Consider the following 26,512-nt stretch of genomic DNA (forward strand, 5'->3'; position numbering starts at 1 on the left):
CTTCAGCTTGGAGCCACGATTCATTGAAGCACATAAGAGCAGCCTCTCTAAATTCAAAAGAGTGCCTTGCATTAATACACTGCCATTGCAATATTAAATACACTCAACAAAAATATAAACGCAACACTTTTGGTTTTGCTCCCATTTTGTATGAGATGAACTCACAGATCTAAAACTTTTTCCACATACACAATATCACCATTTCCCTCAAATATTGTTCACAAACCAGTCTAAATCTGTGATAGTGAGCACTTCTCCTTTGCTGAGATAATCCATCCCACCTCACAGGTGTGCCATATCAAGATGCTGATTAAATCAAATCAAATCAATTTTATTTATATAACGCCAAATCACAACAAACAGTTGCCCCAAGACGCTTTATATTGTAAGGCAAAAGCCATACAATAATTACAGAAAAACCCCAACGGTCAAAATGACCCCCTATGAGCAAGCACTTGGCGACAGTGGGAAGGAAAAACTCCCTTTTAACAGGAAGAAACCTCCAGCAGAACCAGGCTCAGGGAGGGGCAGTCTTCTGCTGGGACTCTTTAGCAAACAGGAAAGTTTTAAGCCTAATCTTAAAAGTAGGGAGGGTGTCTGTCTCCCTGATCTGAATTGGGAGCTGGTTCCACAGGAGAGGAGCCTGAAAGCTGAAGGCTCTGCCTCCCATTCTACTCTTACAAACCCTAGGAACTACAAGTAAGCCTGCAGTCTAAGAGCGAAGCGCTCTATTGGGGTGATATGGTACTACGAGGTCCCTAAGATAAGATGGGACCTGATTATTCAAAACCTTATAAGTAAGAAGAAGAATTTTAAATTCTAGTCTAGAATTAACAGGAAGCCAATGAAGAGAGGCCAATATGGGTGAAATATGCTCTCTCCTTCTAGTCCCCGTCAGTACTCTAGCTGCAGCATTTTGAATTAACTGAAGACTTTTCAGGGAACTTTTAGGACAACCTGATAATAATGAATTACAATAGTCCAGCCTAGAGGAAATAAATGCATGAATTAGTTTTTCAGCATCACTCTGAGACAAGACCTTTCTAATTTTAGAGATATTGCACAAATGCAAAAAAGCAGTCCTACATATTTGCTTAATATGCGCATTGAAGGACATATCCTGATCAAAAATGACTCCAAGATTTCTCACAGTATTACTAGAGGTCAGGGTAATGCCATCCAGAGTAAGGATCTGGTTAGACACCATGTTTCTAAGATTTGTGGGGCCAAGTACAATAACTTCAGTTTTATCTGAGTTTAAAAGCAGGAAATTAGAGGTCATCCATGTCTTTATGTCTGTAAGACAATCCTGCAGTTTAACTAATTGGTGTGTGTCCTCTGGCTTCATGGATAGATAAAGCTGAGTATCATCTGCATAACATTGAAAATGTAAGCAATGCTTTCTAATAATACTGCCTAAGGGAAGCATGTATAAAGTGAATAAAATTGGTCCTAGCACAGAACCTTGTGGTACTCCATAATTAACCTTAGTCTGTGAAGAAGATTCCCCATTTACATGAACAAGTTGTAATCTATTAGATAAATATGATTCAAACCACCGCAGCGCAGTGCCTTTAATACCTATGGCATGCTCTAATCTCTGTAATAAAAGTTTATGGTCAACAGTATCAAAAGCAGCACTGAGGTCTAACAGGACAAGCACAGAGATGAGTCCACTGTCTGAGGCCATAAGAAGATCATTTGTAACCTTCACTAATGCTGTTTCTGTACTATGATGAATTCTAAAACCTGACTGAAACTCTTCAAATAGACCATTCCTCTGCAGATGATCAGTTAGCTGTTTTACAACTACCCTTTCAAGAATTTTGAGAGAAAAGGAAGGTTGGAGATTGGCCTATAATTAGCTAAGATAGCTGGGTCAAGTGATGGCTTTTTAAGTAATGGTTTAATTACTGCCACCTTAAAAGCCTGTGGTACATAGCCAACTAATAAAGATAGATTGATCATATTTAAGATCGAAGCATTAATTAATGGTACGGCTTCCTTGAGCAGCCTGGTAGGAATGGGGTCTAATAGACATGTTGATGGTTTGGATGAAGTAACTAATGAAAATAACTCAGACAGAACAATCGGAGAGAAAGAGTCTAACCAAATACTGGCATCACTGAAAGCAGCCAAAGAGAACGATATGTCTTTGGGATGGTTATGAGTAATTTTTTCTCTAATAGTTAAAATTTTATTAGCAAAGAAAGTCATGAAGTCATTACTAGTTAAAGTTAAAGGAACACTCGGCTCAATAGAGCTCTGACTCTTTGTCAGCCTGGCTACAGTGCTGAAAAGAAACCTGGGGTTGTTCTTATTTTCTTCAATAAGTGATAAGTAGTAAGATGTCCTAGCTTTACGGAGGGATTTTTTATAGAGCAACAGACTCTTTTTCCAGGCTAAGTGAAGATCTTCTAAATTAGTGAGACGCCATTTCCTCTTCAGCTTACGGGTTATCTGCTTTAAGCTACGAGTTTGTGAGTTATACCACGGAGTCAGGCATTTCTGATTTAAAGCTCTCTTTTTCAGAGGAGCTACAGCATCCAAAGTTGTCCTCAATGAGGATGTAAAACTATTGACGAGATAATCTATCTCACTCACAGAGTTTAGGTAGCTACTCTGCACTGTGTTGGTATATGGCATTAGAGAACATAAAGAAGGAATCATATCCTTAAACCTAGTTACAGCGCTTTCTGAAAGACTTCTAGTGTAATGAAACTTATTCCCCACTGCTGGGTAGTCCATCACAGTAAATGTAAATGTTATTAAGAAATGATCAGACAGAAGGGAGTTTTCAGGGAATACTGTTAAGTCTTCAATTTCCATACCATAAGTCAGAACAAGATCTAAGGTATGATTAAAGTGGTGGGTGGACTCATTTACATTTTGAGCAAAGCCAATCGAGTCTAATAATAGATTAAATGCAGTGTTGAGGCTGTCATTCTCAGCATCTGTGTGGATGTTAAAATCGCCCACTATAATTATCTTATCTGAGCTAAGCACTAAGTCAGACAAAAGGTCTGAAAATTCACAGAGAAACTCACAGTAAGGACCAGGTGGACGATAGATAATAACAAATAAAACTGGTTTTTGGGACTTCCAATTTGGATGGACAAGACTAAGAGACAAGCTTTCAAATGAATTAAAGCTCTGTCTGGGTTTTTGATTAATTAATAAGCTGGAATGGAAGATTGCTGCTAATCCTCCGCCTCGGCCCGTGCTACGAGCATTCTGACAGTTAGTGTGACTCGGGGGTGTTGACTCATTTAAACTAACATATCCTGCTGTAACCAGGTTTCTGTAAGGCAGAATAAATCAATATGTTGATCAAGCAGGCACCGTCTCTACGGGGATGGGGTAATGAGGGGATGGCAGGGGGAGAGAAGCTGCAGAGAGGTGTGTAAGACTACAACTCTGCTTCCTGGTCCCATCCCTGAGTAGTCACGGTTTGGAGGGTTTCATAAAATTGGCCAGATTTCTAGAAATGAGAGCTGCTCCATCCAAAGTGGGATGGATGCCGTCTCTCCTAACAAGACCAGGTTTTCCCCAGAAGCTTTGCCAATTATCTATGAAGCCCACCTCATTTTTTGGATACCACTCAGACAGCCAGCAATTCAAGGAGAACATGCGGCTAAACCTGTCACTCCCGGTCCAGTTGGGGAGGGGCCCAGAGAAAACTACAGAGTCCGACATTGTTTTTGCAAACTTACACACCGATTCAATGTTAATTTTAGTGACCTCCGATTGGCGTAACCGGGTGTCATTACTGCCGATGTGAATTACATTCTTACCAAATTTATGCTTAGCCTTAGCCAGCAGTTTCAAATTTCCTTCAATTTCGCCTGCTCTGGCCCCCGGAAGACAATTGACTATGGTTGCTGGTGTCGCTAACTTCACATTTCTCAAAACAGAGTCGCCAATAACCAGAGTTTGTTCCTTGGCGGGTGTGTCGCCGAGTGGGGAAAAACAGTTAGAAATGTGAACGGGTTGGCGGTGTACACGGGGCTTCTGTTTAGAACTACGCTTCCTCCTCACAGTCACCCAGTCAGCCTGCTTTCCCGGCTGCTCGGGATCTGCCGGAGGGGAACTAACGGCGGCTAAGCTACCTTGGTCCGCACCGACTACAGGGGCCTGGCTAGCTGTAGAATTTTCCACGGTGCGGAGCCGAGTCTCCAATTCGCCCGGTCTGGCCTCCAAAGCTACGAATAAGCTACACTTATTACAAGTACCGTTACTGCTAAAGGCAGCTGAGGAATAACTAAACATTTCACACCCAGAGCAGAAAAGTGCGGGAGAGACAGGAGAAGCCGCCATGCTAAACCGGCTAAGAGCTAGTAGCTGCGCTAAGCTAGCAGATTCCTAAAAACACACAAAGTGAATAATGTGTAAATAATTTAGAGGTGATTCAGCAGAGGGAGTGCTTTAGTTAAGGCACGTGATTACATTGTGAAACAAATCATTATCTAGTTAACTAGATCAATCTAACTACGCAGTTTAAACAGCTAACAGATACCGCAAAACACCGCTGTGCTCCGGAACAGGAAGTGATACAATACCGCAGTGAGAGCCAACCACCAGTAGAGGCAAGCAACACACCATGATTAGTGCACAGGTGTGCCTTAGACTGCCCACAATAAAAGGCCACTCTGAAAGGTGCAGTTTTATCACACAGCACAATGCCACAGATGTCGCAAGATTTGAGGGAGCATGCAATTGGCATGCTGACAGCAGGAATGTCAACCAGAGCTGTTGCTCGTGTATTGAATGTTCATTTCTCTACCATAAGCCGTCTCCAAAGGCGTTTCGGAGAATTTGGCAGTACATCCAACCAGCCTCACAACCGCAGACCACGTGTAACCACACCAGCCCAGGACCTCCACATCCAGCATGTTCACCTCCAAGATCGTCTGAGACCAGCCACTCGGACAGCTGCTGAAACAATCGGTTTGCATAACCAAAGAATTTCTGCACAAACTGTCAGAAACCGTCTCAGGGAAGCTCATCTGCATGCTCGTCGTCCTCATCGGGGTCTCGACCTGACTCCAGTTCGTCTTCGTAACTGACTGGAGTGCGCAGATGCTCACATTCGCTGGCGTTTGGCACGTTGGAGAGGTGTTCTCTTCACGGATGAATCCCGGTTCACACTGTTCAGGGCAGATGGCAGACAGCGTGTGTGGCTTCGTGTGAGCAGTTTCTGATGTCAATGTTGTGGATCGAGTGGCCCATGGAGGCGGTGGGGTTATGGTATGGGCAGGCGTCTGTTATGGACGAAGAACACAGGTCCATTTTATTGATGGCATTTTGAATGCACAGAGATACCGTGACGAGATCCTGAGGCCCATTGTTGTGCCATCATCCAAGAACATCACCTCATGTTGCAGCAGGATAATGCACGGCCCCATGTTGCAAGGATCTGTACACAATTCTTGGAAGCTGAAAATGTCCCAGTTCTTGCATGGCCGGCATACTCACCGGACATGTCACCCATTGAGCATGTTTGGGATGCTCTGGACCGGCGTATACGACAGCGCGTACCAGTTCCTGCCAATATCCAGCAACTTCGCACAGCCATTGAAGAGGAGTGGACCAACATTCCACAGGCCACAATTGACAACCTGATCAACTCTATGCGAAGGAGATGTGTTGCACTGCATGAGGCAAATGGTGGTCACACCAGATACCGACTGGTATCCCCCCCAAATAAAACAAAACTGCACCTTTCAGAGTGGCCTTTTATTGTGGGCAGTCTAAGGCACACCTGTGCACTAATCATGGTGTCTAATCAGCATCTTGGTATGGCGCCCCTGTGAGGTGGGATGGATTATCTCAGCAAAGGAGAAGTGCTCACTATCACAGATTTAGACTGGTTTGTGAACAATATTTGAGGGAAATGGTGATATTGTGTATGTGGAAAAAGTTTTAGATCTTTGAGTTCATCTCATACAAAATGGGAGCAAAACCAAAAGTGTTGCGTTTATATTTTTGTTGAGTGTAGGACAAAGCACATCCTTGTTGGCAAATCACTACATACTCTGTATTGCACATTGATTGCACCTTATTTGACTTATTGTGCTGACATATGAGGCAATAACTATAAAACTACAGTGCACCATTTTTCATCCTTCAAAAAAGAGCATTAAGAATAATTCACCATGCAGGGTATCGGGATCATACCAGTCCATTGTTTATCAAATCAAAGATTTTAAAACTCTGTGACATGATTTCGTTTAAGACTGTTTAGTTGATGTATAATTGTTTGTTTTGTTTTGGGGTTTTTTTTTCTTTTTTTGTATTGATTTTGTGGTGTGTAAATGAGTGTTTTTTTTTTTTTTTTGTAATCTAATAAATTCAATAAATTCAATTCCATAAATTATAAATCCGTCCACATCTAACCCTAACTGACAGTGGTTTTCTAAAGTGTTCCTAAGCCCACGCGGTAAGATCCTTTAAAAAGTGATGTTGGTTTTTAATGCAGTGCCGCCTGAGAGATCGAAGATCATGGACTTTCAATGTTGGTTTTCGGCCTTGCCGCTTACGTGTAGAAAGTTCTCCAGATTCTCTGAATCTTCTGATTATATTATAGACTGTAGATGATGGAATCCCTAAATTCTTTGCAATTGAATGTTGAGAAACATTGTTCTTAAACTGATGGACTATTTTTTCACGCAGTTGTTCACAAAGTGGTGATCCTCACCCCATCTTTGCTTGTGAACGGCTGAACCTTTTGGGGATGCTCCTTTTTGTAATTTACAAATATACAGGATCAGCTCACAATGGGGGACCATAAATATGTAGCAGAATAAGTAGTTAAACTCCCAAATTGAATTAGATTGGGTTAGGCACATCTGATGAGTCACCAAAATAAGTAACAATTTAGGGTTTAATAGTTATTATTTAATTATTACTCAGGGCACCACCTATTTATAGCATAGGTACTTTAATTTAAACATTGATTAATTTATCAGTCTCAAATGAATTATCCATCCATCCATCCATTTTCTTCCGCTTTATCCGGAGTCGGGTCGCGGGGGCAGCAGCTCAAGCAAAGCCGCCCAGACCTCCCGATCCACACACACCTCCCCCAGCTCCTCCAGGGGAACCCCAAGGCGTTCCCAAGCCAGCCGAGAGATGTAATCCTTCCGTGTGTCCTGGGTCTTCCCCGGGACCTCCTCCCAATGGGACGTGCCCGGAACACCTCTCCAGCGAGGCGTCCAGGGGGCATCCGGAAAAGATGCCCGAGCCACCTCAACTGACTTCTTTCGACGTGGAGGAGCAGCGGCTCGACTCCGAGCTCCTCCCGAGTGACCGAGCTCCTCACCCTATCTCTAAGGGAGCACCCAGCCACCCTGCGGAGGAAACTCATCTCAGCCGCTTGTACTTGCGATCTCGTTCTTTCGGTCATGAGCCAAATCTCATGACCATAGATGAGGATCGGAACGTAGATCGATCGGTAAATCGAGAGCTTTGCCCCCCTACTCAGCTCTCTCTTCACCACGACTGTCCGATACAGTGACCGTATCACTGCAGACGCTGCACCGATCCGTGTATCGATCTCACGCTCCATCCGTCCCTCACTCGTGAATAAGACCCCGAGATACTTAAACTCCTCCACTTGAGGCAAGGACACTCCACCGACCTGGAGAGGGCAAAGCACCTTTTTCCGGTCGAGAACCATGGCCTCGGATTTGGAGGTGCTGATTTTCATCCCGGACGCTTCACACTCGGCTGCAAACCACCCCAGTGCACGCTGAAGGTCCTGATTTGACGAAGCCAACAGAACCACATCGTCCGCAAACAGCAGAGACGGGATTCTGTGGTTCCCAAACCAGACCCCCTCTACACCCTGGCTGCGCCTAGAAATTCTGTCCATAAAAATAATGAACAGAACCGGTGAGAAAGGGCAGCCCTGGTGGAGGCCAACGTGCACTGGAAACAGGTTTGACTTAATACCGGCAATGCGAACCAAGTTCCTGCTGCAGTCGTACAGGGACCGGATAGCTCTTAGCAAAGGACCCCAGACCCCGTACTCCCGGAGCACTCCCCACAGGGTGCCCAGAGGGACACGGTCAAATGCCTTCTCCAGATCCACAAAACGCATGTGGACTGGTTGAGCGAACTTCCATGAACCCTCGATGGAGCGTGTAGAGCTGGTCCATTGTGCTGCGACCAGGACGAAAACCACACTGCTCCTCCTGAATCCGAGGCTCCCCCTCTGGCTGCCACGTTATCGTGGTGGGGGAGTTTGCGTACCTGGATTATCCTAGGAGCTATGTTGTCGGGGGCTTTGTGCTCCCTGTAGGGTCTCCCAAGGCAAACAGGTCCTAGGTGACGGGTCAGACTAAGGGCAGCTCAGAACCTCCATGACCAAGACGTCGCCCGGTATGGCGGAGCCGGGGTCCCACCCTGGAGCCAGGCCTGGGGTTGGGGCTCTCGTGCGAGCGCCTGGTGGTCGGGCCTTAGCCCATGGGGCCCGGCTGGGCTCAGCCGGAAGGAGCAACGTGGGCCCGCCCTCCTGTGGGTTCACCATCTGCAGAGGGGGCCATGGGGGTCAGGTGCAGAGAGTATTGGGTGGCGGTCAAGGGCGGGTGGCCCGGCGGCCCGGTCCATGCTCACAGCCCCTGGGTTTTGGGACGTGGAATGTCACCTCTCTGGGGTGCAAGGAGCCTGAGCTTGTGCGGGAGGTTGAGAGATACCGACTACAGATAGTCGGGCTCACCTCCACGCACAGCATGGGCTCTGGTACCCAACTCCTGGATAGGGGCTGGACTCCTCATTTTTCTGGCGTTGCCCACGGGGAGAGGCGGAGAGCTGGGGTTGCATTGCTTATTGCTCCCCAGCTCAGTCGCCATGTCTTGGAGTTCACTCCGGTGAACGAGAGGGTCGCATCCCTACGCCTTCGGGTCGAGGACAGGTCTCTCACCATTGTCTCGGCCTACGGGCCGAGCAGCATTGCAGAGTACCCTACCTTCCTGGAGTCCCTGGGAGGGGTACTAGATAGCGCTCACAGTGGGGACTCCATTGTTCTCCTGGGTTATTTCAACGCCCACGTGGGCGGCGACAGTGAGACCTGGAGGTGGGTGATCGGGAAGCACGGCCTCCCCAATCTGAACCCGAGTGGTGTTCAGTTGTTGAACTTCTGTGCTAGTCACAGTTTGTCCATCACGAACACCATGTTTGAGCACAAGGGTGTCCATAAGTGCACGTGGCACCAGGACACCCTGAGCCGGAGGTTGATGATCGATTTTGTAGTCGTATCATCTGACCTTCGGCCACGTGTCTCGGACACTCGAGTAAAGAGACGGGCAGAGCTGTCGACTGATCACCACCTGGTGGTGAGTTGGATCCACTGGGAGGGGAGGAAGCCGGTCAGACCTGGCAGGCCCAAATGTATCGTGAGGGTCTGCTGGGAACGACTGGCGGAACCCTCTGTCAGGGAGGTCTTCAACTCCCACCTCCGGGAGAGCTTCTCCCAGATCCCAGGGGAGGTTGGAGACATTGAGTCCGAGTGGACCATGTTCTCCACCTCCATTGCTGATGCGGCCGCTCAAATGAATTAATCAGTCTCAATTTAATTAAATCAGTCTCTGATCTGAAAGTGAATTCACATGATAGGGTTGACCAAGGGTTTCCTTCTGAACACAAAATGAACCACAGCAGAAATATTTACAATTTCTTTACAATTTATACAAGAAATGAACATTTAACTGGCATTTTATGGACAGTGATTAAATAACTTCATTTATGTGTACATTTCTTACTAACTCATGAGATATTGAGAAAGAGAGAGATGAAGCTTAAAGACTTCAAGTAAATAAATCTGATTAGAATTTAGTGATAAAATTTGAAGCCAATTATTAAGAAAAATATTAAACAAACATGAATATGTTTAAAAAGGAGCCACCTGTATCCTTTGACAACAAACCTTTTTCCTGGAACCTTGAACTGGGTCACTTAGCTGCTGTTGAAGAGGCGGTTCGGGCGGTTCCATCCGTACGTACGTCTGTAGCTCATTTGGATCGGAGGGGTTAACTCAGCGGTTTCCCCAAGTGATCCCAACGGCTTTGTCAGTTGACGGTACCTACAGGATGGCTGCTTGCAGTCAGGACATCAGCTGTTTGAAATTAGCTGGGTCGTCAGCTGGCTTGACCCCAGAGGTGAAAGGTGTTTGTTGAAAATGGTTTCTGGTAGCTTTTAAAAAGTTTGTTGGAGCCAGATTAAAAGTCTTTGTGAATTCAGAAAAAAGGTAAAACTTTAAAACGTTGGAAAATTACAAAAAGAGGAAAAGTCGCTTTTTGGTAAATTCGCTCTTAATTTGAAAAGCTCAGCTCGGATGTTCTCTTAAAAATTCAAAAGACTTGACGCACCTTAAAGCGTCAGATTAAACTTTAAGTTTGTCAAAGTAAAGGATGAATGAATGCCACGTGGTAGCTTAACTTAGCAATGGGTCCTTGTCCCAAAAATAAAAATTAAGCATTCTACAAGGAAAAGAAAAAGAGAAGCGCGGCAGAGAGAGAGCTGTTGTGTGGGCCGCCAGAAGAGGAGGTACTGCTGGCCCACCACCAGAGGGCGCCCTGCCTGAAGTGCAGGCTTCAGGCATGAGAGGGCGCTGCCGCCACGGACACAGCCGGGGGTGACAGCTGTCACCCATCTACACTACATCATCTCACTCCATAAAGACCGGACGTCATCTCCACCTCGTTGCCGAGATATCATCTACCTGTGAAGGTAATATTCTCTGCTGTATCTAAAACTGTCATAGTCTGAACTCTTTTTGCAGCCGCTTTCCTGTGGTGTGCCTTATCTGCTGGATTGGCGTTTGGTGTGAACAGCGACGGCTTCGCTTCACACCCAAGCCAGATAAGTGGTGTAACAGGAGCTGCACCAGTGTGTGATTAGAGGTGGAGGTGACTTTCCACCTTCTCACTGTTTTTGTTACTTGGTGTGCACACACCCACATCTCACTGTTTGTGCTCCTCGCCAGCAGTACCAGATCCGACAGTCGGGGACGGTGATCACCTGGGAATTCGGGACTTGGCGGCTCCAGTATTCACCAGGTTCTGTGGCGGTGGAAATCGTGTGGTCCCGGCTCTTCTCAGGACAGACGTCTTCTATCCTCGAGCCTGCCCACACATCACCTTGGTGTATTGACTGCTATCAGATTCTGTGATTGTCTGTATAATCGTTGTGCACATTCACAACATTAAATTGTTACCTTTTGGCTCATCTATTGACCGTTCATTTGCGCCCCCTGTTGTGGGTCCGTGTCACTACACTTTCCCCAACAAGAGCGTTGGGAAGCGCAGAGAAGACTCTGTTCTAACTTTTTAAAGGGGACTGACGTCACTAAACTCCGCCCATGTAGGGTGTGTAAATTCACAGAAACCTCATGTGGTCACAGTGCAGATACAAATGATTCAATTATTTAAACACATTAAAAATTTTGGTAACTATTTGTTCTCAGACATTCAAATGGACACACATTATTACTAGTTGGACACATCCTTTGGATAAACAGAATACTTCAACATCAACATTTTAGATAATACAGAAAGGTCACACTTACACACATCAATTAAAATGAGCACATGTCAATATAGTGGAATGATTATATGCAAGCATTTTGTTTGCTTAATCAGTACAACACATTAGAATTTTTTTATATATGAATAAAAGAAATACTGATGGAATTCTTTTTTATTTTAAAAGAAAGGTCTTTTCCTTTGCTTTAAACTAAATACAATAGCTGCTTGTCAAGATAAAGTTTTTTGACCACGTGTTATCATGGAGGAAGGGTCCCCTGGCAATGAGGAGAGGTTCTGTCCAGGCTTGAAGTCATAAAATTTGGGTTCTCCTGGCCTGGAGAAGCTCAGATTTTGACGTGAAGCAATTATAATGTCATGTAATTTATAATGACCGAGAATTCACTGATAAAAAGGCAAGGGCTTGCCTTTGAAGAACCTTGAATTACAGTTTTGTTTTGCTGTGAACCCCAGTGTTGGCTCATGGGGGATGTCTCCAAGCTTTATCTGAAGATCTCCAGATGACTTAGGAATTTCTCAACTGATAGTGGAAGCACAGTCTGTCTCCAGTTGAAAACTCAGGTTTTTGTTGAGACAGCATTAATGTATTCATTATGTATATGTATGTATTTATTTAATTAGGGTGAATCGAGGCCATGGCGCTACATTTTATACCCAATCATGCGTGTCCTCAGTTCCCAAACACTTATGGAGTGTGGTTAGAAGGAAAGGTGAAGTAACACAGTGGTAAACATACCACTGTCTCAGCTTTTTTGAAACATGTTGCAGGCATCCATTTCAAAATGAGCAAATATTTGCACAAAAACAACAAAGTTTATCAGTTTGAACATTATTTTGTCTTTGTGGTGTATTCAATTGAATATAGGTTGAAGAGGATTTTCAAATCATTGTATTCTGTTTTTATTTAGATTTTACACAATGTCCCAACTTCATTGGGTTGTACATGGCTGTCCAAATGTCTGTCCCTCCTGACTGTACCTCGACATTTGGCTTTTTCCCCCCATTCGGCTTGTTTCCTGCTCATTCATGCTAAGTGTGATGGGGCCCTGAGCTAAATCATCCATACCCAGATTCATTCTAACTCTCTTGTCCAGCCTGAAATGATACCACATAGACTCCAGTCTCCTGCTTTTACATTTAAGCTCATTCACCATAGAGTTGGGGTAGCGGCAACCACATCCAACAAACTACACCGTGCTGAGTTACTCTCATCAACTATATTATCCACGGCTCCATTCCAAAGAGTATGCCCCAAGACAGCCGGGTCTTCTAGCATTAAATCAAATCAAATCAATTTTATTTATATAGCGCCAAATCACAACAAACAGTTGCCCCAAGGCGCTACCTTCCTTTACAGCAACAGGTCCAACAAATCATATTGTCGTCACTGACTGGACATGAAAGAGATATTACAAATGTTAACAGAAAATGCTCTGAAACCAGTGATGAAAGTTGAAGTCCTTAAACAGTAGAAACAACTTTACCCAGAGCCAAAACAAAGTATGAAGAGTTTCCACCACTTTGGTGATGTTCACCAGGAACTGATAAAACCAAACAGGTCACATAATGACACACAGCCTCATCATAAAAGATCCGATGGCTTATTAATCTTAAAATCCACAGTGTGAGACGAGTCTGCTGCCACTGCACACAAATCTAGCCTGGACTGAGACGATGCAGAAGGGTTGATGGACACATACAGTAGTGTTCAGAATAATAGTAGTGCTATGTGACTAAAAAGATTAATCCAGGTTTTGAGTATATTTCTTATTGTTCCATGGGAAACAAGGTACCAGTAGATTCAGTAGATTCTTACAAATCCAACAAGGTCAAGCATTCATGATATGCACACTCTTAAGGCTATGAAATTGGGCTATTAGTAAAAAAAAAAAGTAGAAAAGGGGGTGTTAGTAGTGTAGTGTTAGTGTTAGTTAGTTAATAGTAGTGTGGCATTCAGTCAGTGAGTTTGTCAATTTTGTAGAACAAACAGGTGTGAATCAGGTGTCCCCTATTTAAGGATGAAGACAGCACCTGTTAAACATGGTTTTCTCTTTGAAAGCCTGAGGAAAATGGGACGTTCAAGACATTGTTCAGAAGAACAATGTAGTTTGATTAAAAAGTTGATTGGAGAGAGGAAAACTTATACGCAGGTGCAAAAAATTATAGGCTGTTCATCTACAATGATCTCTGATGCTTTAAAATGGACAAAAAAAACAGAGACGCGTGGAAGAAAATGGAAAACAACCATCAAAATGGATAGAAGAATAACCAGAATGGCAAAGGCTCACCCATTGATCAGCTCCAGCATGATCAAAGACTGGAGTTACCTGTAAGTGCTGTGACAGTTAGAAGACGCCTGTGTGAAGCTAATTTATTTGCAAGAATCCCCCGCAAAGTCCCTCTGTTAAATAAAAGATGTGCAGAAGAGGTTACAATTTGCCAAAGAACACATCAACTGGCCTAAAGAGAAATGGAGGAATATTTTGTGGACTGATGAGAGTAAAACTGTTCTTTTTGGGTCCAAGGGCTGCAGACAGTTTGTGAGACGACCCCCAAACTCTGAATTCAAGCCACAGTTCACAGTGAAGACAGTGAAGCATGGTGGTGCAAGCATCATGATATGGGCATGTTTCTCCTACTATGGTGTTGGGCCTATATATCACATACCAGGTATCATGGATCAGTTTGGATATGTCAGAATACTTGAAGAGGTCATGTTGCCTTATGCTGAAGAGGACATGCCCTTGAAATGGGTGTTTCAACAAGACAATGACCCCAAGCACACTAGGAAACCAGCAAAATCTTGGTTCAAAACCAACAAAATGAATGCCTCGCAGATGTGAAGAAATCATGAAAAACTGTGGTTATACAACTAAATACCAGTTTAGTGATTCACAGGATTGATAAAGCAGTTTGAACATAATAGTTTTGAGTTTGTAGCGTCAACAGCAGATGCTACTATTATTGTGAACACCCCCTTTTCTACTTTTTTTTTTTAACTAATAGCCCAATTTCATAGCCTTAAGAGTGTGCATATCATGAATGCTTGGTCTTGTTGGATTTGTGAGAATCTACTGAATCTAGTGGTACCTTGTTTCCCATGGAACAATAAGAAATATACTCAAAACCTGGACTTTTTAGTCACATAGCACTATTATTCTGAACACTACTGTACAAGTACTGTGACTGGGAACCAAAGCTGGGTCTACATATTTATCTCGCTCAGCTCCTGGGTCTGCGAGTCTGAACGGAATTCATGAATTCAGCCAAGAATTGCATCTATGGCTCAGCAGCCTGTGTGTGTGTGTGTGTGTGTGTGTGTGTGTGTGTGTGTGTGTGTGTGTGTGTGTGTGTGTGTGTGTGTGTGTGTGTGTGTGTGTGTGTGTCTCCAGGGAAGATGTACGTGTGTCAGTACTGCAAGGCCGTTTTTGCCCAGTCCATTGAGCTGACGCGACATGTGCGAACACACACCGGAGACCGACCTTATGTGTGCCGCGAGTGTGGAAAAGGCTACAGCCAGGCCAGCGGACTCACAGTCCACCTACAGACCTTCCACAGTAAGTAACACACAAACACACACACAGTGCTCTCCAAAATGACTGGAACACTACAGACAAGAATAGGAGTAAAGTCAGCTGTTCATGTGGCCACAAGTTTACATACAGGCTCAACTGTCTGCGACTCATCCGCTTTATTAAACAGGAAGTCTATTTCCATATAAAGTTATTTGCTTTGCTCTTACATTAACTCTTGAAAAAAAAACTATTGGCCACTTGAATTTTCATTAGGCAGCCAAGTAGGGCTCCGTTGAAGAATTACACAGGGGACAAAAATAAAAACTATATATAACTGTTATTTGTCTGATCATAAAGATTCCAAAAAGGTATAATTTGCACCATGTGTCATGTTTAGTTATCACGTTACGGGGTAACATATGTCACATGTCATACAATCCAATGGACATCAACCTTGCACAAAGTAAAGGTCAAACAAGGTTTGACCTTTACTTTGATACCAAACATTCAGTACAGTCAAAACTATTCCATTTATTAGTCCTATTTGCTCAACCAATAATTTGTATCACTTTTTACCAAAATTGGAGCAAATTTAATTTTTGACCCCTGTACAAACTGAAATTGACTTTTGTCACCGTTCTTGCTGTTTTTACCCCATAACTCTATAACATATCCAGGAACCATCACCTTATCATGGTGAAGAGGTCTGTGTGCCCCTATGGACCTGAGAGCTGTGTTGTCTGGAGCCTGTGTGCTCCTCATAGGGTCTCCCATGGCAAATTGGTCTCAGGTGAGGGACCAGACTAAGAATGGTTCACAATGACCCCATGAATAAAAGAGGAAGAGGAAGTGTGACCTGGCCTAGAGGAAGCCCGAGGCCCCTATCTGGAGCCAGGTCCCAGCGGAGGGCCCATCAGCGAGTGCCTGGTGGCTGAGCTTGCTTCAGAACCCGGTCGGCCATGGCTCAAATATCAACGTGGACCTTCCATCTCCACCCAGTGGGCTCACCACCCGTAGGTGGAACTGCTGGGGTTGGGTGCGCTCTCCCATGGGTGGCAGTGAAAGTCGATGGCCTTGACAGACCAGATCCAGGCAGCAGGGGCTAGCTCTGGGGGTGTGGAACGTCACCTTGCTGTAGGGGAAGGAGCCGGAGCTTGTGCAGGAAGGGGAGCACTATCAGTTACATCTGGTGGGCCTCGCCTCCATGCACAGCCTTGGCTCCGGAACCACTCTCCTTGATAGGGGTTGGACCTGGAGTTACCCAGGGTGTGAGGCGCCGGGTGGATGTGGGGATACTCACAAGTCCCCGGCTGAGCGCTGCTACCCCGGTAGATCAGAGGGTTTCCTGCTTGCGCTTTTGGGTGGCAGGGGGGAAACTCTGACTGTTGTTTGTGCATATGCACTGAACACCAGTTCAGAGTATTCGGCCTTCTTGGAGTCCCTGAATGGAGTCCTGTATCATGCTCCAGTGGGGGAATCCATTGTTCTGCTGGAGGACTTCAACGCACGCATGAACAATGACAGAGACACCAGGGGTCTCATGTACAAAGACTTGCATGGATTTCCTACTGAAACGTGGAGCACATTAAAATCCAGAAACTGTCGTAAGCACAAAAATATCCAGATGTATCAAAGTGTGCATATGCGCATTCCAAGCGCGTTCTATTTGTACATCCCACTGAACATGGAATTGAGTGTACATGCACCAAACTCCTCCCTGTCCATGCCGCTATTTAAATATGCAATTGTTTTTAAATAGGCCTTGGGAGCTGGGGATCCCCACTCCATCAGATCAGTCAACACGAATACAGAAAAGAAATTAAACTGAGTGTGAGCTACAGATGATGGAAATGACATGGAGACATACAGGGATAATTTACTTGGTATGCTGTCACATGGGATAAGCATGAAACAGTAAAACAGGTTAGTGGGAGCGTGTGTGTGGAAGGGCATAAACACTGTGGCCTCACACACACTGAAGTTAAAAAAAAAAGTGGTACTCCGCGGCTGACAGTATGTGACACGCACAACTTTACACGTGTTTATTGACAAATACTTAACACAGGGAGACAATCGGTTAAGAAGCTCTGCAGGCCTACTTTCACCATCAAAATACAAAAAAACCCAAACATATTAATAATAACAAAAAACATATTTGAATGCATACATGCCCAAATGTACCCATGCTGGTTTCATTTGGAATAATTTCATGAATAAACCATTTCTTCACCAAGCAGCCACCCACTGCGCACCGGTACAGCCTTCAGCCTGTTCCCAACCAAGCCCAATGCATTTGCACATCACAATGTTCAAATCATATTTGAACATTGATTGTTTCCTGTTAACGAAAACAAATTCATTACGTGATGGCGCCTTTATATCAATATGTGTGCAGTCAATAACTCCAATTACATTCGAGAAACCGGCTCTCGCTGCAAATTGTGCTTTAATGTTGGAATGTGATGTACCTAGACATTTGGATTGTTGTGTTCCACACAGCTAGTATGACTCGGCTCAAGGTTGACTAGCACACTCCTGACCAATCGGTCAGCTCCTGCTGGAATGCCCAGTGGGGGGCCAGCCGCAGTTCTGTGCACAGCTCCAGTAACAGTGGTGTTGGTAATCGAAATCAGCTTATGAGTCATTATTTGCAAAAAATCCTCAAGTTCCCTGAATACTCACTCACCTTGGATTGCACCATTTCTAAGGTCCTCTAACAACGCTAACATGACCATTGTTAATACCATTTTCCTCATTACTTTGTGTGTGCTTTTATATCCACCAATATAATTGTCAGGAACTTTGCGTTTCCACAATTATTTCACTTTTGATACATCTGAACATTGGCGTGGAAAAGGACGTATGCCATGTTTTTGTGTGTACACAGCCTTTGTACATGAGGCCCCTGGAGAGACGTGATTGGGAGGAATGGCCTCCCTGATCTAAACCCGATCGGTTGTTTGTTGTTGGACTTCTGTGCTAGTCACGGACTAGCATGTTCGACCATAAGGAGGCTCATAAGTGTGCATGGTACCAGGGCAGCCTAGGCCGGAGGTTTTGATGATCAATTTTGTGATCGTATCATCTGATTTGAGGCCGCATGCTTTGGACACTCGGGTGACGAAAGGGGCAGAGCTGTCAAATGATCACCATCTGGTTGTGAATTGGATCAGAGGGTGGGGGAGAACTTTGGACAGACCTGGTAAGCCCAAACAGATAGTGAGGGTGAACTGGGAACATCTGGAGATGTCCACTGTCTGACAGATCTTCAACTCACACCTCTGTTGGAGCTTTTCTAGTATCCCTGTGGAGGTTGGAGGCATTGAACCTGAATGGGCAATGTTCTAAGCTTCCATTGATTAAGTCACAGTGGGGAGCTGTGGCCTGAAGGTCTTAGGTGCCTCAAGGGGTGGCAACCCTCAAACAGCGTGGTGCACACTGGTGGTCAGGGAAGCCTTCTGAATGAAGAAAGAGTCCTTCTGGGATATGTTATCCTGGAAGGACTCCAGAGGCAGTTGCAAGGTACTGACAGGCCCAAAGGGCAGCAGCCTCTGTTGTGAGGGACATAAAGCACCGGGTGTGAGAGGAGTTCAGAGTAACCACGGAGAAAAAAAGGGGAACCATCCAAGCTATCTGCAGTAAGGATTGGGACTCTGTTGACCTCAACTGAGGAGGTAATTGGGCACTGGAAGGAAAGGTTTGAGGGACTCCTACACCAGATTGGAGCACCCTCTATAGTAGGGACAGAGCTGGAAGCTGACAGGAGATCATCAGTTTCCCTGGTGGCAGAGCCCGGGGGTTGATGAGATCTGTCCAGAAATGCTGATCTCATGATCGTGTACCCCGGGAGATACTGTGGGAGGTGCTGCGGGAGTATGGAGTGAGGAGGTCCCTTCTCAGGGCCATCCAGTCTTTCTACTCACAAAGCGAGAGCTGTGTTTGGGTGCTCGGCAGTAAGTCGGACTTGTTTGTGGTGGGGGTCGGCCTCCGCCAGGGCCGCACCTTGTCACCAATCCTTTATGGACATGATATTGAGGTGTAGTTAGGGGGAGGATGGTCTTCAGTTTGGTGGGCTCAGGGTCTCATCGCTGCTTTTTGCAGATGATGTAGTCCTGTTGGCTTCATCAGCCTGTGACCTCCAACACTCACTGGATTGGTTTTCAGCTGAGTATGAAGTGGCTGGGATGAGGATCAGTACCTTAAATCTGAGCTCATGGTTCTCAGCAGGAAACCGATGGATTGCCTACTCTGGGTAGGGAATGAGGCCTTGCCCCAAGTGAAGGAGTTCAAGTACTTCGGGGTCTTGTTCACGAGTGAGGAGACAATGGAGCATGAGATTGGCCAGAGAATTGGTGCAGCAGGGGCGGTGTTGCATTCACTCTACTGTACTGTTGTGATGAAAAGTGAGCTGAGCCAAGAGGTGAAGCTCTCAATCTACTGGTCAGTCTTCGTTTCTACTCTCACCTATGGTCATGAAGGTTGGGTCATGACTGAAAGAACTAAATCGCGGGTGGCAGAAATGGGCTTCCTTAGGAGGGTGGCTGGTGTCTCCCTTTGAGATAGGGTGAGAAGCCCGGAGCCAGCTGTGGTGGTTTGGGCATCTGGTAAGGATGCCCCCTGGGCGCCTTCCTAAGGAGGCATTCCAGGTACGTCCAGCTGGGAGGAGACCCCGGGGAAGACCCAGGACTAGGTGGAGAGATTATATCTCCACACTGGCCTGGGAATGTCTTGGTATCCCCCAGTCAGAGGTGGTTAAGGGAAGTTTGAGATCCCCTGCTGGAGCTGTTGCCACCACGACCCAATCCCAGATAAAGTTGTTGAAGATGAGTGAGCGAGTGAACTCCAGAACATTCAGTCATAGATAGTTGAAACTATATCTTTTTAAAATATTTATGTCCAGATAAATAATTTAGTATAATTTTCAGTATGATTGGAGGATTTTTAATTTTTGACCCCTGTGTAATTCTTCAGTTGACCCCTACCTAGCTGCCTATTGAAAATTCAAGTGGCCAATCGGATTTTTCAAAAGTGTAATGTCTAAGGAGTATTTGTGCTGAATTTGGTGCTTCTATCTTCATTTGAAGGATTGTTTCAGTTATCTGCTGCACTAAAATATCTTTCTGTCTTAGCCCAAATTCTAGTGGATGACGACAGGTGATTGGTTAATGGGCAAACATTTTTAATTCACAACTTATCAGCTAGTGCTATTGGCTCAAGTGTGACCTGTTCTTTAGATTAATCTGTAAACATTCTGTTATCTGCTGCATGACATGTTTCATTTCACCTTAAATCTTCAGGAGTTGAAATGTTGCTCTGTTGCTTTAAGTTCAGCTGATGGAACCTTCCTGTTATTCCTCCTGATGAAGTCCTTGGTTCAGTTGGAGGCATGTTTTGGATCATGAGGATGTTCCTCTGATTACCTTGGATCATTTCTCTACTATAGGGATTAAAGTTCTCCGTTGCTACGATGGATGTCCATCAAGTGGGTTGCCAAAAGGCAGAGTTTGCCATCCTGGCATCCTGATGCAAAATCAAGGCTGATTGCATTTTTAGAATAACATCTTTGTTTTGATTTTTCTCCTGACAGTGAGTCTCTGTGTCTGTTCCTCTGTTATGTTTTGTGTTAAACCTCTATGACCAGTAAAAAAAAAAAAAATCAAGGACTGAGACGTCGGCCGGTATGGCGGAGCCGGGGCCCCACCCTGGAGCCAGGCCTGGGGTTGGGGCTCGCGCGCAAGCGCCTGGTGGTCGGGCCTTAGCCCATGGGACCCGGCCGGGCTCAGCCCAAAAAAGCGACGTTGGCCCGCCCTCCTGTGGGTTCACCACCTGCAGAGAGGGCCATGGGGGTCGGGTGCAGAGAGGATTGGGTGGCGGTCGAGGGCGGGTGGCCCAGCGGCCCGGTCCATGCTCACAGCCCCTGGCTGTTGGGACGTGGAATGTCACCTCCCTGGGGGGGAAGGAGCCAGAGCTTGTGCGGGAGGTTGAGAGATACCAACTAGAGATAGTCGGGCTCACCTCCACGCACAGCTTGGGCTCTGGTACCCAACTCCTGGAGAGGGGCTGAACGCTTTATTTTTCTAGCGTTGCCCACGGGCTGAGGCGGAGAGCTGGGGTCGCATTGCTTATTGCTCCCCAGCTCGGTCGCCATGTGTTGGAGTTCACTCCAGTGAACGAGAGGGCCGCGTCCCTACACCTTCGGGTTGGGGACAGGTCTCTCACTGTTGTCTCAACCTATGGGCCGAGCAGCAGTGCAGAGTTCCCGACCTTCTTGGTGTCCCTGGGAGGGGTACTAGATAGCTCTCCGACTGGGGACTCCATTGTTCTCCTGGGGGATTTCAATGCCCACGTGGGTGGCGACAGTGAGACCTGGAGGGGGGTGATCGGGAAGCACGGCCTCCCCGATCTGTACCCGAGTGGTGTTCAGTTGTTGGACTTCTGTGCTAGTCACAGTTTGTCCATCACAAACACCATTTTCGAGCACAAGGGTGTCCATAAGTGCACGTGGCACCAGGACACCCTGAGCTGGAGGTTGATGATCGACTTTGTAGTCGTATCATCTGACCTTCGGCTATGTGTCTCGGACACTTGAGTGAAGAGAGAGGCAGAGCTGTCGACCGATCACCACCTGGTGGTGAGTTGGATCCGCTGGGATGGGAGGAAGCCGGTCAGACCTGGCAGGCCCAAACGTATCATGAGGGTCTGCTGGGAACGACTGGCAGAACCCTCTGTCAGCGAGGTCTTCAACTCCCACCTCCGGGAGAGCTTCTCCCAGATCCCGGGGGAGGTTGGAGACAGAAGTCTGAGTGGACCATGTTCTCCACCTCCATTGTCGATGCGGCCGCTTGTAACTGTGGTCGCAGGGTCTCTGGTGCCTGTCGCGGCAGCAATCCCCGAACCCAGTGGTGGACGCCGGAAGTAAGGGATGCCGTCAAGCTGAAGAAGGAGTCCTACTTATCTTTGTTGGTAGGTGGGACCCCGGAGGTAGCTGACGGGTACCGGCATGCCAAACGTGCCATAGCCCGTGCGGTCGCAGAGGCAAAAACTCAGGTCTGGGAGGAGTTCGGGGAGGCCATTGGAGGAGGACTATCGGTTGGCCTCGAAGAGATTCTGGCAAACCATCCGACGCCTCGGGAGGCGGAAGCAGCTCTCCACCAGCACTGTTTACGGTGCGGGTGGGGAGCTGTTGACCCTGACTGGGGATGTTGTCGGACGGTGGAAGGAATACTTGGAGGATCTTTTCAATCCCATCGTCACGTCTTCCGAGGAGGAAGCAGAGACTGGGGACTCCGAGGCGGACTCGTCCATTACCCAGGCCGAAGTCACCGAGGTGGTTAGAAAGCTCCTCGGTGGCAAGGCTCCTGGGGTGGGTGAAATCCGTCCTGAGTACCTTAAGTCTCTGGATGTTGTGGGACTGTCTTGGCTGACACGCCTCTGCAACATCGCGTGGCGATCGGGGACAGTGCCTCTGGATTGGCAAACCGGGGTGGTGGTCCCTCTGTTTAAGAAGGGGGACCGGAGGGTGTATTCCAACTATAGGGGGATCACAATCCTCAGCCTCCCCGGTAAGGTCTATTCCAGAGTACTGGAGAGGAGAATTCGACCGATGGTCAAACCTCGGATTCAGGAGCAGTGTGGTTTTCGTCCTGGTCGCGGCACACTGGACCAGCTCTATACGCTCCATTGGGTGCTCGAGGGTTTATGGGAGTTCGCCCAACCACTCCACGTGTGTTTTGTGGATCTGGAGAAGGCGTTCGACCATGTCCCTTGGGGCACACTGTGTTGGGTGCTTCGGGAGTATGGGATCCGGGGTCCTTTGCTAAAGGCTATCCGGTCCCTGTACGACCGCAGCAGGAGCTTGGTTCGCATTGCCGGTAGTAAGTCAAACCTGTTTCCAGTGCACGTTGGCCTTCGCTAGGGCTGCCCTTTGTCACCAGTTCGGTTGATTTTTTTTTTTTTTTCGAAATTCTTTATTTACAGATAGTGGTTTACAACATATACCTCACAAGTACAAAAAGGTTTTCTATACATTCCACCACCTGTTTTTTTTTTTGTTTTTTTTGTTTTTATTAGAACAAACATTTTGGAACTTAAAGAACTCAAAAGGGAGAGAGACAGTGCACACCTACACTATACATATTGCCGGGTGGAATGGTAAAGTAACCGATGAGCAGAAAAAAAAAATCTGTTGCCCTCAGTTAAGTTGTACCTCCACAAAGTCTGGTTGTAGAGGTTTAATGTACACTCAACAAAAATATAAACGCAACACTTTTGGTTTTGCTCCCATTTTGTATGAGATGAACTCAAAGATCTAAAACTTTACAATACACAATATCACCATTTCCCTCAAATATTGTTCACAAACCAGTCTAAATCTGTGATAGTGAGCACTTCTCCTTTGCTGAGATAATCCATCCCACCTCACAGGTGTGCCATATCAAGATGCTGATTAGACACCATGATTAGTGCACAGGTGTGCCTTAGACTGCCCACAATAAAAGGCCAGTCTGAAAGGTGCAGTTTTGTTTTATTGGGGGGGGGGATACCAGTCAGTATCTGGTGTGACCACCATTTGCCTCATGCAGTGCAACACATCTCCTTCGCATAGAGTTGATCAGGCTGTCAATTATGGCCTGTGGAATGTTGGTCCACTCCTCTTCATTGGCTGTGCGAAGTTGCTGGATATTGGCAGGAACTGGTATACGCTGTCGTATACGCCGGTCCAGAGCATCCCAAACATGCTCAGTGGGTGACATGTCAATCAATCAATCAATTTTATTTATATAGCGCCAAATCACAACAAACAGTTGCCCCAAGGCGCCTTATATTGTAAGGCAAGGCCATACAATAATTACAGAAACACCCCAACGGTCAAAACGACCCCCTGTGAGCAAGCACTTGGCAACAGTGGGAAGGAAAAACTCCCTTTTAACAGGAAGAAACCTCCAGCAGAACCAGGCTCAGGGAGGGGCAGTCTTCTGCTGGGACTGGTTGGGGCTGAGGGAGAGAACCAGGAAAAAGACATGCTGTGGAGGGGAGCAGAGATCGATCACTAATGATTAAATGCAGAGTGGTGCATACAGAGCAAAAAGAGAAAGAAACACTCAGTGCATCATGGGAACCCCCCAGCAGTCTAAGTCTATAGCAGCATAACTAAGGGATGGCTCAGGGTCACCTGATCCAGCCCTAACTATAAGCTTTAGCAAAAAGGAAAGTTTTAAGCCTAATCTTAAAAGTAGAGAGGGTGTCTGTCTCCCTGATCTGAATTGGGAGCTGGTTCCACAGGAGAGGAGCCTGAAAGCTGAAGGCTCTGCCTCCCATTCTACTCTTACAAACCCTAGGAACTACAAATAAGCCTGCAGTCTGAGAGCGAAGCGCTCTATTGGGGTGATATGGTACTACGAGGTCCCTAAGATAAGATGGGACCTGATTATTCAAAACCTTATAAGTAAGAAGAAGAATTTTAAATTCTAGTCTAGAATTAACAGGGAGCCAATGAAGAGAGGCCAATATGGGTGAAATATGCTCTCTCCTTCTCGTCCCCGTCAGTACTCTAGCTGCAGCATTTTGAATTAACTGAAGGCTTTTCAGGGAACTTTTAGGACAACCTGATAATAATGAATTACAGTAGTCCAGCCTAGAGGAAATAAATGCATGAATTAGTTTTTCAGCATCACTCTGAGACAAGACCTTTCTAATTTTAGAGATATTGCACAAATTCAAAAAAGCAGTCCTACATATTTGCTTAATATGCGCATTGAAAGACATATCCTGATCAAAAATGACTAAAGAGGAAGAAAATGGATGGATGGATGGATGTTTTGTGTTAAGTTCCCCAAGTAGAGTATCTTGAACGTTTTGTCCCAATACACTTTTATCTTTTGGCAGACCCAAAATATATGGGTACGGTCTGCATCTGTGTGTCCACGTGCTCTCCAGCACTGTTGCGGTGTAGACACCACTGCTTTTCTGAGCTTTGGAGTTATGAAGAACCTGACCATACCTTTCCAATTGAATTCCTTCTAGATCCTGGAGCTCGTGGATGTGCACTGTGTTTTTCAAATACTCTGCCATTCCTCCTCAGTTATTTCATCATTCACTTCCTTTTCCCACTTCTCCTTGATATACAGAGAGGAGGATTTGTTGCACAATATCAAGTTGCTATATAGAACTGAGATTACTCTGCATTTTTCTCCTTTGTATACTTTCTGAAATACTTCAATAATTTCATTGTTGGTGGCCACTTTTTTCTCTTTCTCATAGTAATCCCTTATTTGCAGGTATCTACTGTATTGGTTTGGACACATTTTTCCATTGAATTGATTTGAATTGATAGACCTCTACTGGTGGTTGGCTCTCACTGCGGTATTGTATCACTTCCTGTTCCGGAGCACAGCGGTGTTTTTCTGTATCTGTTAGCTGTTTAATCTGCGCAGTTAGATTGATCTAGTTATCTAGATTACGATTTGTTTCCCAGTGTAATCTTTACGTGCCTTAACTAAAGCACTCCTTCTGCTGAATCACCTCTAAATTATTCACTTTGCGTGTTTTTAGGAATCCGCTAGGTTAGCGTAGCTACTAGCTCTTAGCCGATTTAGCATGGCGGCTTCTCCTGTCTCTCCCACACTTTTCTGCTCTGGGTGTGAAATGTTTAGTTATTCCTCGGCCTCCTTTAGCAGTAATGGTACTTGTAATAAGTGTAGCTTATTCGTAGCTTTGGAGGCCAGGCTGGGCGAATTGGAGACTCGGCTCCGCACCGTGGAAAATTCTACAGCTAGCCAGGCCCCTGTAGTCGGTGCGGACCAAGGTAGCTTAGCCGCCGTTAGTTCCCCCCTGGCAGATCCCAAGCAGGCTGACTGGGTGACTGTGAGGAGGAAGCGTAGTTCTAAACAGAAGCCCCGTGTACACCGCCAACCCGTTCACATTTCTAACCGTTTTTCCCCACTCGACGACACACCCGCCGAGGATCAAACTCTGGTTATTGGCGACTCTATTTTGAGAAATGTGAAGTTAGCGACACCAGCAACCATAGTCAATTGTCTTCCGGGGGCCAGAGCAGGCGACATTGACGGAAATTTGAAACTGCTGGCTAAGGCTAAGCGTAAATTTGGTAAGATTGTAATTCACGTCGGCAGTAATGACACCCGGTTACACCAATCGGAGGTCACTAAAATTAACATTAAATCGGTGTGTAACTTTGCAAAAACAATGTCGGACTCTGTAGTTTTCTCTGGGCCCCTCCCCAATCGGACCGGGAGTGACATGTTTAGCCGCATGTTCTCCTTGAATTGCTGGCTGTCTGAGTGGTGTCCAAAAAATGAGGTGGGCTTCATAGATAATTGGCAAAGCTTCTGGGGAAAACCTGGTCTTGTTAGGAGAGACGGCATCCATCCCACTTTGGATGGAGCAGCTCTCATTCGTGGTACCATATCACCCCAATAGAGCGCTTCGCTCTCA

The 26,512-nt window shown here is 46.0% G+C and overlaps 1 protein-coding gene across 1 annotated transcript in view; it reads left to right on the top strand.

The window, feature by feature from the left end:
- The window catches only part of LOC117505980 (zinc finger and BTB domain-containing protein 40-like), a gene marked incomplete at its 3' end in the record, with an annotated part of 143,295 nt that overhangs the window by 105,055 nt on the left and 11,728 nt on the right, over positions 1-26,512 (top strand). Inside the window, 1 exon segment of the mRNA XM_034165523.1 lies at positions 14,936-15,100. Coding sequence (XP_034021414.1) covers positions 14,936-15,100 — 165 coding nt within the window.

Source organism: Thalassophryne amazonica, unplaced genomic scaffold (genome assembly GCF_902500255.1).
Source record: "Thalassophryne amazonica unplaced genomic scaffold, fThaAma1.1, whole genome shotgun sequence".
In the NCBI taxonomy this organism is placed as follows: Eukaryota; Metazoa; Chordata; class Actinopteri; order Batrachoidiformes; family Batrachoididae; genus Thalassophryne; species Thalassophryne amazonica.